This window comes from Boleophthalmus pectinirostris, unplaced genomic scaffold, assembly GCF_026225935.1.
Source record: "Boleophthalmus pectinirostris isolate CB_2022bp ecotype Guang Dong unplaced genomic scaffold, ASM2622593v1 HiC_scaffold_2706, whole genome shotgun sequence".
NCBI classification, from domain to species: Eukaryota; Metazoa; Chordata; class Actinopteri; order Gobiiformes; family Gobiidae; genus Boleophthalmus; species Boleophthalmus pectinirostris.
The window spans coordinates 1-14,860 of record NW_026571262.1 but is presented as its reverse complement, the minus strand read 5'-3'; the positions used below and the strand labels follow the sequence as shown (position 1 = coordinate 14,860).

The 14,860-nt window shown below is 40.4% G+C and overlaps 1 protein-coding gene and 1 pseudogene across 1 annotated transcript; both read right to left on the bottom strand.

Moving 5' to 3' along the window:
* Positions 1–3: 3 nt before the first annotated feature.
* LOC129410843 (carnitine O-palmitoyltransferase 2, mitochondrial-like) lies at positions 4–3,315 on the bottom strand (the record flags this gene model as incomplete). Its single annotated transcript, XM_055159761.1, has 4 exons — positions 3,288–3,315; positions 2,790–2,904; positions 2,614–2,720; positions 4–506 (listed from the first exon to the last, which is right to left on the bottom strand). Coding segments are annotated over exons 1-4 (753 nt in total), but the record flags the coding sequence as incomplete, so codon positions are not given.
* A 2,923-nt stretch (positions 3,316–6,238) lies between these two features.
* On the bottom strand, positions 6,239–12,703 carry LOC129410842 (carnitine O-palmitoyltransferase 2, mitochondrial-like; annotated as a pseudogene).
* Between the last annotated feature and the right edge of the window lie 2,157 nt (positions 12,704–14,860).

Sequence of the window (14,860 nt, the reverse complement as noted above, 5' to 3'; positions counted from 1 at the left end):
TGGGTTTTCATCTGACAAAATGTACTTCAAATGGGAGTGAATCTCTGCCGGTTTCACCATATTTCCATCGCGATTGACAATATCAAATGTGTACAAGTTGCCTTTCCGCATCACTAAAAGATGTCTCCCCTTCTCGTCCGTAAACAGTTCGTCTCTTCCTTGTTTTGGCAATCTGGTAGAGTTGAAAAGCCGGAAATACTGGGACATGTCTAAAGGATATGCGTTGACCAAGTAGGCCCCGTACCATGACAGCGAAGAGGGAACCCAGCGGATGAACTTTTTGAACTGGTCTGTGTCACTTTTAGCAGGATTCAGGTGGAGTACGTCAGGTTCTAGTACTCCTGCTCTTAGTGTTTTCATGAAGCGAACAGCGGAGCAAACCATGTTGGTGGCACGGATGAGCTGGTTGTTGTATTCTAGTTTGGGGTCGGGATTGAAGGACTGGAAGGGGTTATAGTTGGGGACGACAGGTTCCCGTGCAGAGAGGTACATGTCAAACGAAAGTGCTGGAAGAAAAACATAAGAAATTAGTAGTACAAATAAATGTAGGTTGAATCTAGTTGTGGCTCGAACAATCAAATTAACAGTGACTGGATTTTGTGACAAATTATACAATACATTGTGGTAATGTTCTCATATTAATTCATTTCTGTTTGTTTGTTTGTTTGTTTGTGTTATAAATGTGTGTTCTGGAAAGGGAGTGCAGTTTAGGAAAAGAAAGAATGTACTGATGGAGACCACACATTGATTTCATTCTGCTGCAAAGTCTGGTCATTGTAATGGCATTTTTCTTGAATGTTTGATTTAATGAACTATAACATGAGTTTCCCCAGGGACTGCAGGTGGAAATTAGCACACGTACCGACTACAGTGCATGTCTCCTGTTGGTCAAGGCCAATGCATATTGTGCAAGGTCACAATCTCAAACTAAACTGAACTAAAGCAGCATCTTTTCTCACTCACCCACCCTTCTTCAGCCTCTGTCATACTAAATAAAATTCCAAATAAATACATTATAAAAAGCATTTGTTCAAAACAACAGTATTTTGAAACCAGGTGAAGGCAGTTTCCCATTTTTGATTGAGAGCAAGCAATACCATGTTAACAAATATTTCTGAAAAAGAGTCCATATATTATGTCAAATGGACTAGGGGAATTTTCATGTTTACTTTTGACATGTGACCAAAAGACCTGGGGCAGAGTAATGAGTGTATTATTTTCAAATGAGTCTCCTTTATTTTAACAGATGCAGTATATGCCTTAGTCTTCAAAGACTGTCAGAATTGGACAGATGATCTTTAAAAGAAGTTGTAGTGAAGTCATTCTAATCTAAATGATTTGTCTGACACCCTCATTGATAAACTTGTTGTGTCATGTGTATTATTACAGGTTGACCTATGAAACTGTGAGAAACACCCCATGTGCCGTCTCTTGCATATTTGTGCCCGTCTTTTGACATTTAAATTTTTTTTTTTCAAAATTACTGCAGCTGATCTGACCAAAAGCGAAGCTTTCATATTTTTCCAAATTTAAATATTTGCATTTTTGTAGCCAGTGCCTTTTTGATTTAATTGGCCTTAATCTGTGACCAGTGTTTCTCCAGATCTCATGGACAGTAGGAAGGTATCTTCTGCTCCTCTTTAAACAGAGGATACAGTGTTCCTTCAGGCTGACGCAGCATGAGCTTGGAGTATTGTTAGATCACGTGGCCTCGTGGCATCCGTCCCAGCTTGTTTGATTCTTCAGACCTGACGCCCTGAGAACTTCAGATCTCCAAACCATTGGACCCCTGTACCACACCGTGACTGACATCTCAAACTTTTTTTAATTAATTACAGATCATAATTAATTAATCTCTCAATTTTTTTTTAATCGCATGACAGCACTAGTTATTTCCAGATATGGACAAGAATTTACAAACTTTCAGAATAATAGTTTAATTAATTATTAATTAATGAAACAATTTAGTTAATTGATAATACTGAATTGGTGATATTTCTCAACACTGGTTGAGCACTCCCCCAGAAATAAAAGCCAAAAACTCACAAAGGCCACATGAGTTCTGCTTTAACGTAGAATTTTTAATTCCAATCTTTAATATCACTTACCTCCTTCAATACTAGTACACATGACTCAGTAAACTGAATCAAACTGTCAGTGCAAACATTTGTCAATTTGCCAATGGTGAGGTGAGCTGTCATTCATGTCCCGCCTATGTAGACGCTCAGTTCAATCCTGTTGACAGGACAGCACTGGCCAAGTGCGCTTTTTGTGCCTAGTGGTGACGACACACCTGCAAGTCCAACAAAAAGGTCCAAACTGACCCTGTGTGTGTAGTAAATCTGTATGGATGATTATATTTTCAAAGACTTTAGAATGGTTTTATTAGTACCTCAAACATCAGAAAACACTTCCCCTGTTGCCACAAGTTCATAACATTTTATGAATTTGATTTTTCATGTTATTAGTAGTTATCCTATCCAAGAATGTCTAAATGGGAAACTTATATTTTACATTAGTTTACACCACAGTCATTCAGCTAAAGTTTTTAGATTTAGTTTTGTTAAACCACTTCACACTGGTATTTGTTTCATAATAGAAAGGCAGTTGTACCTGAGATGTAGCTTGTGTGTTTATTATTTTTGTCCTGAGCGACCAGTTCTTTATGCAATTGTTTTCCCACTCCAATCTTGAAATCTTCTGCAATTTTCTCTGTGTTTCTGCAAGAACAAATGTCAGTCAGAAGTGTGTATTTTATTATTCATTGACTCAGTGCTTTTCAAACTTACCTGAACTGGTCGTCATCCAGAAGAGGTCTCTGAGCAGCTAAATATCTTCTAATAGTGTCCTCTAGTTTGGGTATTGGCAACCTAGGAACAACAAAGTCAGTCCATTTAACTGTTTCTGCATTTGTATGAGTTACAGTGTGTTCATGTGATGATAATATTTTGTATAGCTGGGTAATCCCTCAGTTGTCCAGGTATGATCCAAAAGAAAATTTCTGACAACTGGACAAAAGTTTTAGAGTGAAGAGTAGTGAAACAGAAACATCCACTCCATCACATGAACATGTTTTCTGCTGTTTTGATTGGTCTGGAGATGATACATTCAACAACCAATCACTTGTTTGGACAGTGATAGCAAAACATGTCAAATTATTGCATTGGCAAAACAAGTATGACTTCAGTAAAAATAAAATAAGGCTTATAGGCATATCATTTCCTTGTTTAAATTGAGTAACATAAGCACTGCATAAATCGATATAAATATATAAATCGTGGCCATACCGGGATGATGTTTTCCTGAAGGCTTCATCAGGCCAGGACCTGCAATGTGCACTGGGGCAGTTTGCAGCCGAGTGTGAAGTGGCTGGGATGAGAATCAGCCCTTCCAAGTCCGAGGCCATAGTTCTCGACCGGAAAAAGGTGGCTTGCCCTCTCCGGGTGGGTGGAGAGTCCTTGCCTCAAGTGGAGGAGTTCAAGTATCTCGGGGTCTTGTTCACAAGTGAGGGGAGGATGGAGCGCGAGATCGACAGGCGGATCAGTGCAGTGTCTGCAGTGATGCGATCGCTGTATCAGACCCTTGTGGTGAAGAGGGAGCTGAGTCGAAAGGCGAAGCTCTCGATTTAACGGTCGATCTTCGTTCCTACTCTCACCTCTGGTCATGAGCTCTGGGTAATGACCGAAAGGACAAGATCGCGGATACAAGCACTCTAAATGAGTTTCTTCCGCGGGTGGCTGGGCGCTCCCTTAGAGATAGGGTGAGGAGCTCAGTCACACGGGGGAGGTCGGAGTAGAGCCGCTGCTCCTCAACGTCGAGAGGAGCAGCTGAGGTGGCTCGGGCATCTGTTCCGGATGCCTCCTGGGCGCCTCCCTCGGGAGGTGTTCCGGGCATGTCCCACCGGGAGGAGGCCCCGGAGAAGACCCAGGACACTCTGGAGGGACTATGTCTCTCGGCTGGGCTGGGAACGCCTGAGTCCCTGCTTAGACTGCTGCCCCCGCGACCCGGCCCCGGATAAGCGGAAGAAAATGGATGGATGGATGGATGGCCATACCGGCTTCTGAGATCCTGTCAGGTCTCAGAAGCTAAGCAGCAGGGCCGGGACTGGGTAGTACTTGGATGGGAGACCGCTGGGAATTCCTGGTGCCACAGTGGGGCGCTATTGGGAAAACTGTTGTTGTGTCCTTAGGCAAGACACTTCACCCACATTGCCTAGTATGAAAGTGGTGTGTGTGAGTGATGGTGGTTGCCGGAGGGGTTGATGGCGCAGATTGGCAGCCTCGCTTCCATCAGTCTGCCCCAGGGCAGCTGTGGCTACAGTAGTAGCTTACCACCACTGAGTGTGGAGTGAATGAATAATGTACTGTAAAGAGCTTTGGGTATCTTGAAAGGTGCTATATAAATGCAATAATTAATAGGTGTCCTTATAAAGATAAACGGGATTTTAGTGGATTATAATAACAAAATAAACATTTATCGCTTTCTGAAACTGAATTTATAGAGAGAAGACTCCCACAATAAAATGAGTGGAATTGGGAGTCGGGACACTTTATAGTTAGAAATACAAACACATTTCTTTGATGGTTATTTAATTGAGCATCAGATTCAGTCTCTGGTCCATTTTTCCACCACACGTGGACCCTTTTTCCAGTATTAGGTTAACTGGGCCACAAAGTAAGAGCTGAAATTTAAAGAACTCTTATAAAATTATTTAACAGTAAACTGAATATTTTTTTACTAAATAAGAAACTAGTGACTCTTTAAGAACCAAACTGATGTGGAGGTTTACATTGATGTCAACAAACATTTTTATGACATTATATTTTAAGAAATTGCCAAAAGTGGCCCACTTTACCTGATTTCACCCTTTTTGTATTTTTTTGTCTTGTCTTACCTGGGCAGACTCTTCTGGTAGTGCATTGACGGCACAATACTCCTGTGCAGATAGTCAGAATGCTGGCTGCTGTATTTCCGTGAATTGATACTTATTGCTCTTGCGTGCATCAAACGTCCACATTTCTGGATACAGCTAATGCTTTTCAATGAGAGCAGTTTAGCCATGTTTTAAGATATCCTAATCAATTAATTTACCATAGAATAATGAGTTAAAGACGAGGAGATCCAGCTACAACAAGCCAGGAACCACATCTGAGATGTTGAGATAAACAGCAACTCCCTAGTTAAATAATCCTAATAATCCTGACATTCTGGATTTTGTATTTTTATTTGACAAGGGAGGTTTTTAGTTTGGAATCCTGTTGTTTTTAAGATATATCCTATTAGAATACTGTTGGAATCCTGTTGGAAAAAAGAAAGAACCCACGAAGAAAGTATTAAAGATTATCTGCAGTGAAGTAGTTACTACAAATTTCTCTAAAACGTGGTGCATAATGTTGTCAACAATATTTTTTCCAAGACTGTTGTAGCTGCATTGGGCAATTTATGAGCACTGGTTGTTCAGGCTTGACTGACTATACATTCCTCTGATTGTTACTACCTAATGATAATGAAAAGTGTAGCACTACTGTTTTCAACACATCTTGTCTCTTTCATCTCTTTTTCAGCAAAACGGCAGTATGCAAACAACAGTAACTACAAGAATGACGTTATGATCAGAAAAGAGGTATTTAAAGTCATTTATTTACCAAGGTTAATATCACAGTGTAATATATTCTTAATTGATAATAGTGATTCAAGCAGTTAACCATGTTTGTAGTTGGAACCACTGTAGACATGAAAAATGCAAATCTTGGGCAACCTTTGTAATATATATATGTTACTTAATTGGTAATTACTAGTTGTTGTAAAAAATAAAAATGTCTCATTTTCTCTCTTATAGGACTTCACTTCAAGTTCAAGCCAATCTAAGTCTTTCTCATTTCTGCTTATTTTATGTGCTTTAGCTATTTTCCCATTCTCAGATCTGATTGGAATTGTTTTTTTATTTTAAATAAAATGTTGGAAAACATGCCTGTTTGTAAAGAAAACTTATTTTTATTCACGCAAACCCGTAAGGCTGACAAGTAATTATGATTTTACATGACATTACAATACTTTGCTTTAAGATGCAGAAAGTTGGATAAGGCACTTTTAAAACCATTAATTTACTGCTGTAGTCTAAATGCACAAAGAAATTATTACAGTACAGAAACAATCTTCTGGAGTGAAAATGTGTATGTTCATTTTCCATTCACTTTAAAATGTTTTGTTTTTAATAACCTGTTTATACAGTATTCTAGCTTTTCAGATTAGTTAGCTCAATGGTTTTCCTTCCAAAACTGTGAAAATGTCCTCTAATGACTTGTGGACACATTGGAGAAACTCATGCACATTTCGAGCCGGGTATGAGGACACATTACAGCCAATCCAGTCATCATGAACTCCGTAGTACACCCCAAATCCATCCGGAACCACAGGAGCAAACCCTGCTACATTCATCGCGGGACTGGTAAGGGTGCTGGCGAGCAGGATGTTATGGTTGATGGAGCTGTAGGTGGGGTCTGTGTACAGGCTGTGCAGAGGCTGCCCCTTTGAGTTGGACAAGCACCGCATGGCAGAGAGGTGGTGGTCAAAACCTTGGCCTGGTGGAAGAACACAATACGAGGTTAGGGTATATGTCTGTGTGTGTGTGTGTATATATAATTATATATATTTAATATATATGTAATATACACATAAATATACACACACATATATATACACACACACACACACACACACACATATATATATATATATACATATATGCATATGCGCACACACATACATATGCTGTACATCGCACTCCCAATAAATTAAACAAACTAGTTGTTTTAGCTGCTAACCAAGAGACTAACATTTGAAATACTGACCCATGGCTGCCTCCTTGATGAGCTGTCTGTGGTACTTGGAGCACTCGTTCAGCATGGCTCTCAGCTCCTGTACACTGTGCTTCCCCGGCTCATGGACAAAAGCGTGCGAGCAGCGTTTGGTGTGAATGGTGGCCGCTCTGATGAGCTCTAGACGGCCATGTTTAAATGCCACCGTGGTACAAGGCTCTACCGTGGCTACGGTTTGTCCATACTGCCTCAAAAACCCCATCTGGAATGCCAACTGAGCGATAGCATCTGGGCTCAACTTGCTCTTTTTCAGCTGCTCTTTGCCTCCCTTTTTAAACTCCATTGCATCTATGGTCAGCTTTGATACGGCTGCATCAAAATTCTCCTTGGCCTTTTGAATACTACTTTTCAATTCACCGTCTAAGTTAAACTGCAATCTTTGGACAGCAGAGGCCGAATCTACAGTGGCAGGAGCAGAGCCAGGGTTCACATTTGGGTTTTCTGTTGTATCTTTGAAGATTTCATTCTGGAATCTCAGCATTGTCAGTCCATCTCCCCATGAATGCTCAAAATTGATCGCTGCATTTCCATCTTTTGCGATGATGATACTGAAGGACTTGTCATACCAGCGATTGCACCCATCTCCATGAAGCATGTTGTGACACATGTGAATATGGTCCTTCATAGCTTGATCATCAAGACAGAGGCAAAACAATGCACTGTCCACAGTCTGCAAAAGTCCTCCATTGCCACTGGCGATTAGTTTCTCCCTTAAACCTGTCCACACGTCTCTGTTCTCACTTGTTAGGACACCAATCGGACTGGAAGCTGCTGGGGTTTCATCTGACAAAATGTACTTCAAATGGGAGTGAATCTCTGCCGGTTTCACCATATTTCCATCGCGATCGACAATATCAAATGTGTACAAGTTGCCTTTCCGCATCACTAAAAGATGTCTCCCCTTCTCGTCCGTAAACAGTTCGTCTCTTCCTTGTTTTGGCAATCTGGTAGAGTTGAAAAGCCGGAAATACTGGGACATGTCTAAAGGATATGCGTTGACCAAGTAGGCCCCGTACCATGACAGCGAAGAGGGAACCCAGCGGATGAACTTTTTGAACTGGTCTGTGTCACTTTTAGCAGGATTCAGGTGGAGTACGTCAGGTTCTAGTACTCCTGCTCTTAGTGTTTTCATGAAGCGAACAGCGGAGCAAACCATGTTGGTGGCACGGATGAGCTGGTCGTTGTATTCTGGTTTGGGGTCGGGATTGAAGGACTGGAAGGGGTTATAGTTGGGGACGACAGATTCCCGTGCAGAGAGGTACCTGTCAAATGTAAGTGCTGGAAGAAAAACATAAGAAATTAGTAGTACAAATAAATGTAGGTTGAATCTAGTTGTGGCTCGAACAATCAAATTAACAGTGACTGGATTTTGTGACAAATTATACAATACATTGTGGTAATGTTCTCATATTAATTCATTTCTGTTTGTTTGTTTGTTTGTGTTATAAATGTGTGTTCTGGAAAGGGAGTGCAGTTTAGGAAAAGAAAGAATGTACTGATGGAGACCACACATGATTTCATTCTGCTGCAAAGTCTGGTCATTGTAATGGCATTTTTCTTGAATGTTTGATTTAATGAACTATAACATGAGTTTCCCCAGGGACTGCAGGTGGAAATTAGCACACGTACCGACTACAGTGCATGTCTCCTGTTGGTCAAGGCCAATGCATATTGTGCAAGGTCACAATCTCAAACTAAACTGAACTAAAGCAGCAGCATCTTTTCTCACTCACCCACCCTTCTTCAGCCTCTGTCATACTAAATAAAATTCCAAATAAATACATTATAAAAAGCATTTGTTCAAAACAACAGTATTTTGAAACCAGGTGAAGGCAGTTTCCCATTTTTGATTGAGAGCAAGCAATACCATGTTAACAAATATTTCTGAAAAAGAGTCCATATATTATGTCAAATGGACTAGGGGAATTTTCATGTTTACTTTTGACATGTGACCAAAAGACCTGGGGCAGAGTAATGAGTGTATTATTTTCAAATGAGTCTCCTTTATTTTAACAGATGCAGTATATGCCTTAGTCTTCAAAGACTGTCAGAATTGGACAGATGATCTTTAAAAGAAGTTGTAGTGAAGTCATTCTAATCTAAATGATTTGTCTCACACCCTCATTGATAAACTTGTTGTGTCATGTGTATTATTACAGGTTGACCTATGAAACTGTGAGAAACACCCCATGTGCCGTCTCTTGCATATTTGTGCCCGTCTTTTGACATTTAAATTTTTTTTTTTCAAAATTACTGCAGCTGATCTGACCAAAAGCGAAGCTTTCATATTTTTCCAAATTTAAATATTTGCATTTTTGTAGCCAGTGCCTTTTTGATTTAATTGGCCTTAATCTGTGACCAGTGTTTCTCCAGATCTCATGGACAGTAGGAAGGTATCTTCTGCTCCTCTTTAAACAGAGGATACAGTGTTCCTTCAGGCTGACGCAGCATGAGCTTGGAGTATTGTTAGATCACGTGGCCTCGTGGCATCCGTCCCAGCTTGTTTGATTCTTCAGACCTGACGCCCTGAGAACTTCAGATCTCCAAACCATTGGACCCCTGTACCACACCGTGACTGACATCTCAAACTTTTTTTAATTAATTACAGATCATAATTAATTAATCTCTCAATTTTTTTAATCGCATGACAGCACTAGTTATTTCCAGATATGGACAAGAATTTACAAACTTTCAGAATAATAGTTTAATTAATTATTAATTAATGAAACAATTTAGTTAATTGATAATACTGAATTGGTGATATTTCTCAACACTGGTTGAGCACTCCCCCAGAAATAAAAGCCAAAAACTCACAAAGGCCACATGAGTTCTGCTTTAACGTAGAATTTTTAATTCCAATCTTTAATATCACTTACCTCCTTCAATACTAGTACACATGACTCAGTAAACTGAATCAAACTGTCAGTGCAAACATTTGTCAATTTGCCAATGGTGAGGTGAGCTGTCATTCATGTCCCGCCTATGTAGACGCTCAGTTCAATCCTGTTGACAGGACAGCACTGGCCAAGTGCGCTTTTTGTGCCTAGTGGTGACGACACACCTGCAAGTCCAACAAAAAGGTCCAAACTGACCCTGTGTGTAGTAAATCTGTATGGATGATTATATTTTCAAAGACTTTAGAATGGTTTTATTAGTACCTCAAACATCAGAAAACACTTCCCCTGTTGCCACAAGTTCATAACATTTTATGAATTTGATTTTTCATGTTATTAGTAGTTATCCTATCCAAGAATGTCTAAATGGGAAACTTATATTTTACATTAGTTTACACCACAGTCATTCAGCTAAAGTTTTTAGATTTAGTTTTGTTAAACCACTTCACACTGGTATTTGTTTCATAATAGAAAGGCAGTTGTACCTGAGATGTAGCTTGTGTGTTTATTATTTTTGTCCTGAGCGACCAGTTCTTTATGCAATTGTTTTCCCACTCCAATCTTGAAATCTTCTGCAATTTTCTCTGTGTGTTTCTGCAAGAACAAATGTCAGTCAGAAGTGTGTATTTTATTATTCATTGACTCAGTGCTTTTCAAACTTACCTGAACTGGTCGTCATCCAGAAGAGGTCTCTGAGCAGCTAAATATCTTCTAATAGTGTCCTCTAGTTTGGGTATTGGCAACCTAGGAACAACAAAGTCAGTCCATTTAACTGTTTCTGCATTTGTATGAGTTACAGTGTGTTCATGTGATGATAATATTTTGTATAGCTGGGTAATCCCTCAGTTGTCCAGGTATGATCCAAAAGAAAATTTCTGACAACTGGACAAAAGTTTTAGAGTGAAGAGTAGTGAAACAGAAACATCCACTCCATCACATGAACATGTTTTCTGCTGTTTTGATTGGTCTGGAGATGATACATTCAACAACCAATCACTTGTTTGGACAGTGATAGCAAAACATGTCAAATTATTGCATTGGCAAAACAAGTATGACTTCAGTAAAAATAAAATAAGGCTTATAGGCATATCATTTCCTTGTTTAAATTGAGTAACATAAGCACTGCATAAATCGATATAAATATATAAATCGTGGCCATACCGGGATGATGTTTTCCTGAAGGCTTCATCAGGCCAGGACCTGCAATGTGCACTGGGGCAGTTTGCAGCCGAGTGTGAAGTGGCTGGGATGAGAATCAGCCCTTCCAAGTCCGAGGCCATAGTTCTCGACCGGAAAAAGGTGGCTTGCCCTCTCCGGGTGGGTGGAGAGTCCTTGCCTCAAGTGGAGGAGTTCAAGTATCTCGGGGTCTTGTTCACAAGTGAGGGGAGGATGGAGCGCGAGATCGACAGGCGGATCAGTGCAGTGTCTGCAGTGATGCGATCGCTGTATCAGACCCTTGTGGTGAAGAGGGAGCTGAGTCGAAAGGCGAAGCTCTCGATTTAACGGTCGATCTTCGTTCCTACTCTCACCTCTGGTCATGAGCTCTGGGTAATGACCGAAAGGACAAGATCGCGGATACAAGCACTCTAAATGAGTTTCTTCCGCGGGTGGCTGGGCGCTCCCTTAGAGATAGGGTGAGGAGCTCAGTCACACGGGGGGAGGTCGGAGTAGAGCCGCTGCTCCTCAACGTCGAGAGGAGCAGCTGAGGTGGCTCGGGCATCTGTTCCGGATGCCTCCTGGGCGCCTCCCTCGGGAGGTGTTCCGGGCATGTCCCACCGGGAGGAGGCCCCGGAGAAGACCCAGGACACTCTGGAGGGACTATGTCTCTCGGCTGGGCTGGGAACGCCTGAGTCCCTGCTTAGACTGCTGCCCCGCGACCCGGCCCCGGATAAGCGGAAGAAAATGGATGGATGGATGGATGGCCATACCGGCTTCTGAGATCCTGTCAGGTCTCAGAAGCTAAGCAGGGCCGGGACTGGGTAGTACTTGGATGGGAGACCGCTGGGAATTCCTGGTGCCACAGTGGGGCGCTATTGGGAAAACTGTTGTTGTGTCCTTAGGCAAGACACTTCACCCACATTGCCTAGTATGAAAGTGGTGTGTGTGAGTGATGGTGGTTGCCGGAGGGGTTGATGGCGCAGATTGGCAGCCTCGCTTCCATCAGTCTGCCCCAGGGCAGCTGTGGCTACAGTAGTAGCTTACCACCACTGAGTGTGGAGTGAATGAATAATGTACTGTAAAGAGCTTTGGGTATCTTGAAAGGTGCTATATAAATGCAATAATTAATAGGTGTCCTTATAAAGATAAACGGGATTTTAGTGGATTATAATAACAAAATAAACATTTATCGCTTTCTGAAACTGAATTTATAGAGAGAAGACTCCCACAATAAAATGAGTGGAATTGGGAGTCGGGACACTTTATAGTTAGAAATACAAACACATTTCTTTGATGGTTATTTAATTGAGCATCAGATTCAGTCTCTGGTCCATTTTTCCACCACACGTGGACCCTTTTTCCAGTATTAGGTTAACTGGGCCACAAAGTAAGAGCTGAAATTTAAAGAACTCTTATAAAATTATTTAACAGTAAACTGAATATTTTTTACTAAATAAGAAACTAGTGACTCTTTAAGAACCAAACTGATGTGGAGGTTTACATTGATGTCAACAAACATTTTTATGACATTATATTTTAAGAAATTGCCAAAAGTGGCCCACTTTACCTGATTTCACCCTTTTTGTATTTTTTTGTCTTGTCTTACCTGGGCAGACTCTTCTGGTAGTGCATTGACGGCACAATACTCCTGTGCAGATAGTCAGAATGCTGGCTGCTGTATTTCCGTGAATTGATACTTATTGCTCTTGCGTGCATCAAACGTCCACATTTCTGGATACAGCTAATGCTTTTCAATGAGAGCAGTTTAGCCATGTTTTAAGATATCCTAATCAATTAATTTACCATAGAATAATGAGTTAAAGACGAGGAGATCCAGCTACAACAAGCCAGGAACCACATCTGAGATGTTGAGATAAACAGCAACTCCCTAGTTAAATAATCCTAATAATCCTGACATTCTGGATTTTGTATTTTTATTTGACAAGGGAGGTTTTTAGTTTGGAATCCTGTTGTTTTTAAGATATATCCTATTAGAATACTGTTGGAATCCTGTTGGAAAAAAGAAAGAACCCACGAAGAAAGTATTAAAGATTATCTGCAGTGAAGTAGTTACTACAAATTTCTCTAAAACGTGGTGCATAATGTTGTCAACAATATTTTTTCCAAGACTGTTGTAGCTGCATTGGGCAATTTATGAGCACTGGTTGTTCAGGCTTGACTGACTATACATTCCTCTGATTGTTACTACCTAATGATAATGAAAAGTGTAGCACTACTGTTTTCAACACATCTTGTCTCTTTCATCTCTTTTTCAGCAAAACGGCAGTATGCAAACAACAGTAACTACAAGAATGACGTTATGATCAGAAAAAGAGGTATTTAAAGTCATTTATTTACCAAGGTTAATATCACAGTGTAATATATTCTTAATTGATAATAGTGATTCAAGCAGTTAACCATGTTTGTAGTTGGAACCACTGTAGACATGAAAAATGCAAATCTTGGACAACCTCTGTAATATATATATGTTACTTAATTGGTAATTACTAGTTGTTGTAAAAAAAAAAAAAAAAAAAAAATGACTACTTGGTCCAGGATCTCATATGTCTCATTTTCTCTCTTATAGGACTTCACTTCAAGTTCAAGCCAATCTAAGTCTTTCTCATTTCTGCTTATTTTATGTGCTTTAGCTATTTTCCCATTCTCAGATCTGATTGGAATTGTTTTTTTATTTTAAATAAAATGTTGGAAAACATGCCTGTTTGTAAAGAAAACTTATTTTTATTCACGCAAACCCGTAAGGCTGACAAGTAATTATGATTTTACATGACATTACAATACTTTGCTTTAAGATGCAGAAAGTTGGATAAGGCACTTTTAAAACCATTAATTTACTGCTGTAGTCTAAATGCACAAAGAAATTATTACAGTACAGAAACAATCTTCTGGAGTGAAAATGTGTATGTTCATTTTCCATTCACTTTAAAATGTTTTGTTTTAATAACCTGTTTATACAGTATTCTAGCTTTTCAGATTAGTTAGCTCAATGGTTTTCCTTCCAAAACTGTGAAAATGTCCTCTAATGACTTGTGGACACATTGGAGAAACTCATGCACATTTCGAGCCGGGTATGAGGACACGTTACAGCCAATCCAGTCATCATGAACTCCGTAGTACACCCCAAATCCATCCGGAACCACAGGAGCAAACCCTCCTAGACTCATCGCGGGACTGGTAAGGGTGCTGGCGAAGCAGGATGTTATGGTTGATGGAGCTGTAGGGTGGGGTCTGTGTACAGGCTGTGCAGAGGCTGCCCCTTTGAGTTGGACAAGCACCGCATGGCAGAGAGGTGGTGGTCAAAACCTTGGCCTTGGTGGAAGAACACAATACGAGGTTAGGGTATATGTCTGTGTGTGTGTGTATATATAATTATATATATTTAATATATATGTAATAATACACATAAATATACACACACATATATACATACACACACACACACACACACACACACATACATAATATATATATTATATAATATATATATATATATATATGCATATGCGCACACACATACATATGCTGTAACATCTTTCTGCACATTGTGCCCCCAATAAATTAAACAAACTAGTTGTTTTAGCTGCTAACCAAGAGACTAACATTTGAAATACTGACCCATGGCTGCCTCCTTGATGAGCTGTCTGTGGTACTTGGAGCACTCGTTCAGCATGGCTCTCAGCTCCTGTACACTGTGCTTCCCCGGCTCATGGACAAAAGCGTGCGAGCAGCGTTTGGTGTGAATGGTGGCCGCTCTGATGAGCTCTAGACGGCCATGTTTAAATGCCACCGTGGTACAAGCCTCTACCGTGGCTACGGTTTGTCCATACTGCCTCAAAAACCCCATCTGGAATGCCAACTGAGCGATAGCATCTGGGCTCAACTTGCTCTTTTTCAGCTGCTCTTTGCCTC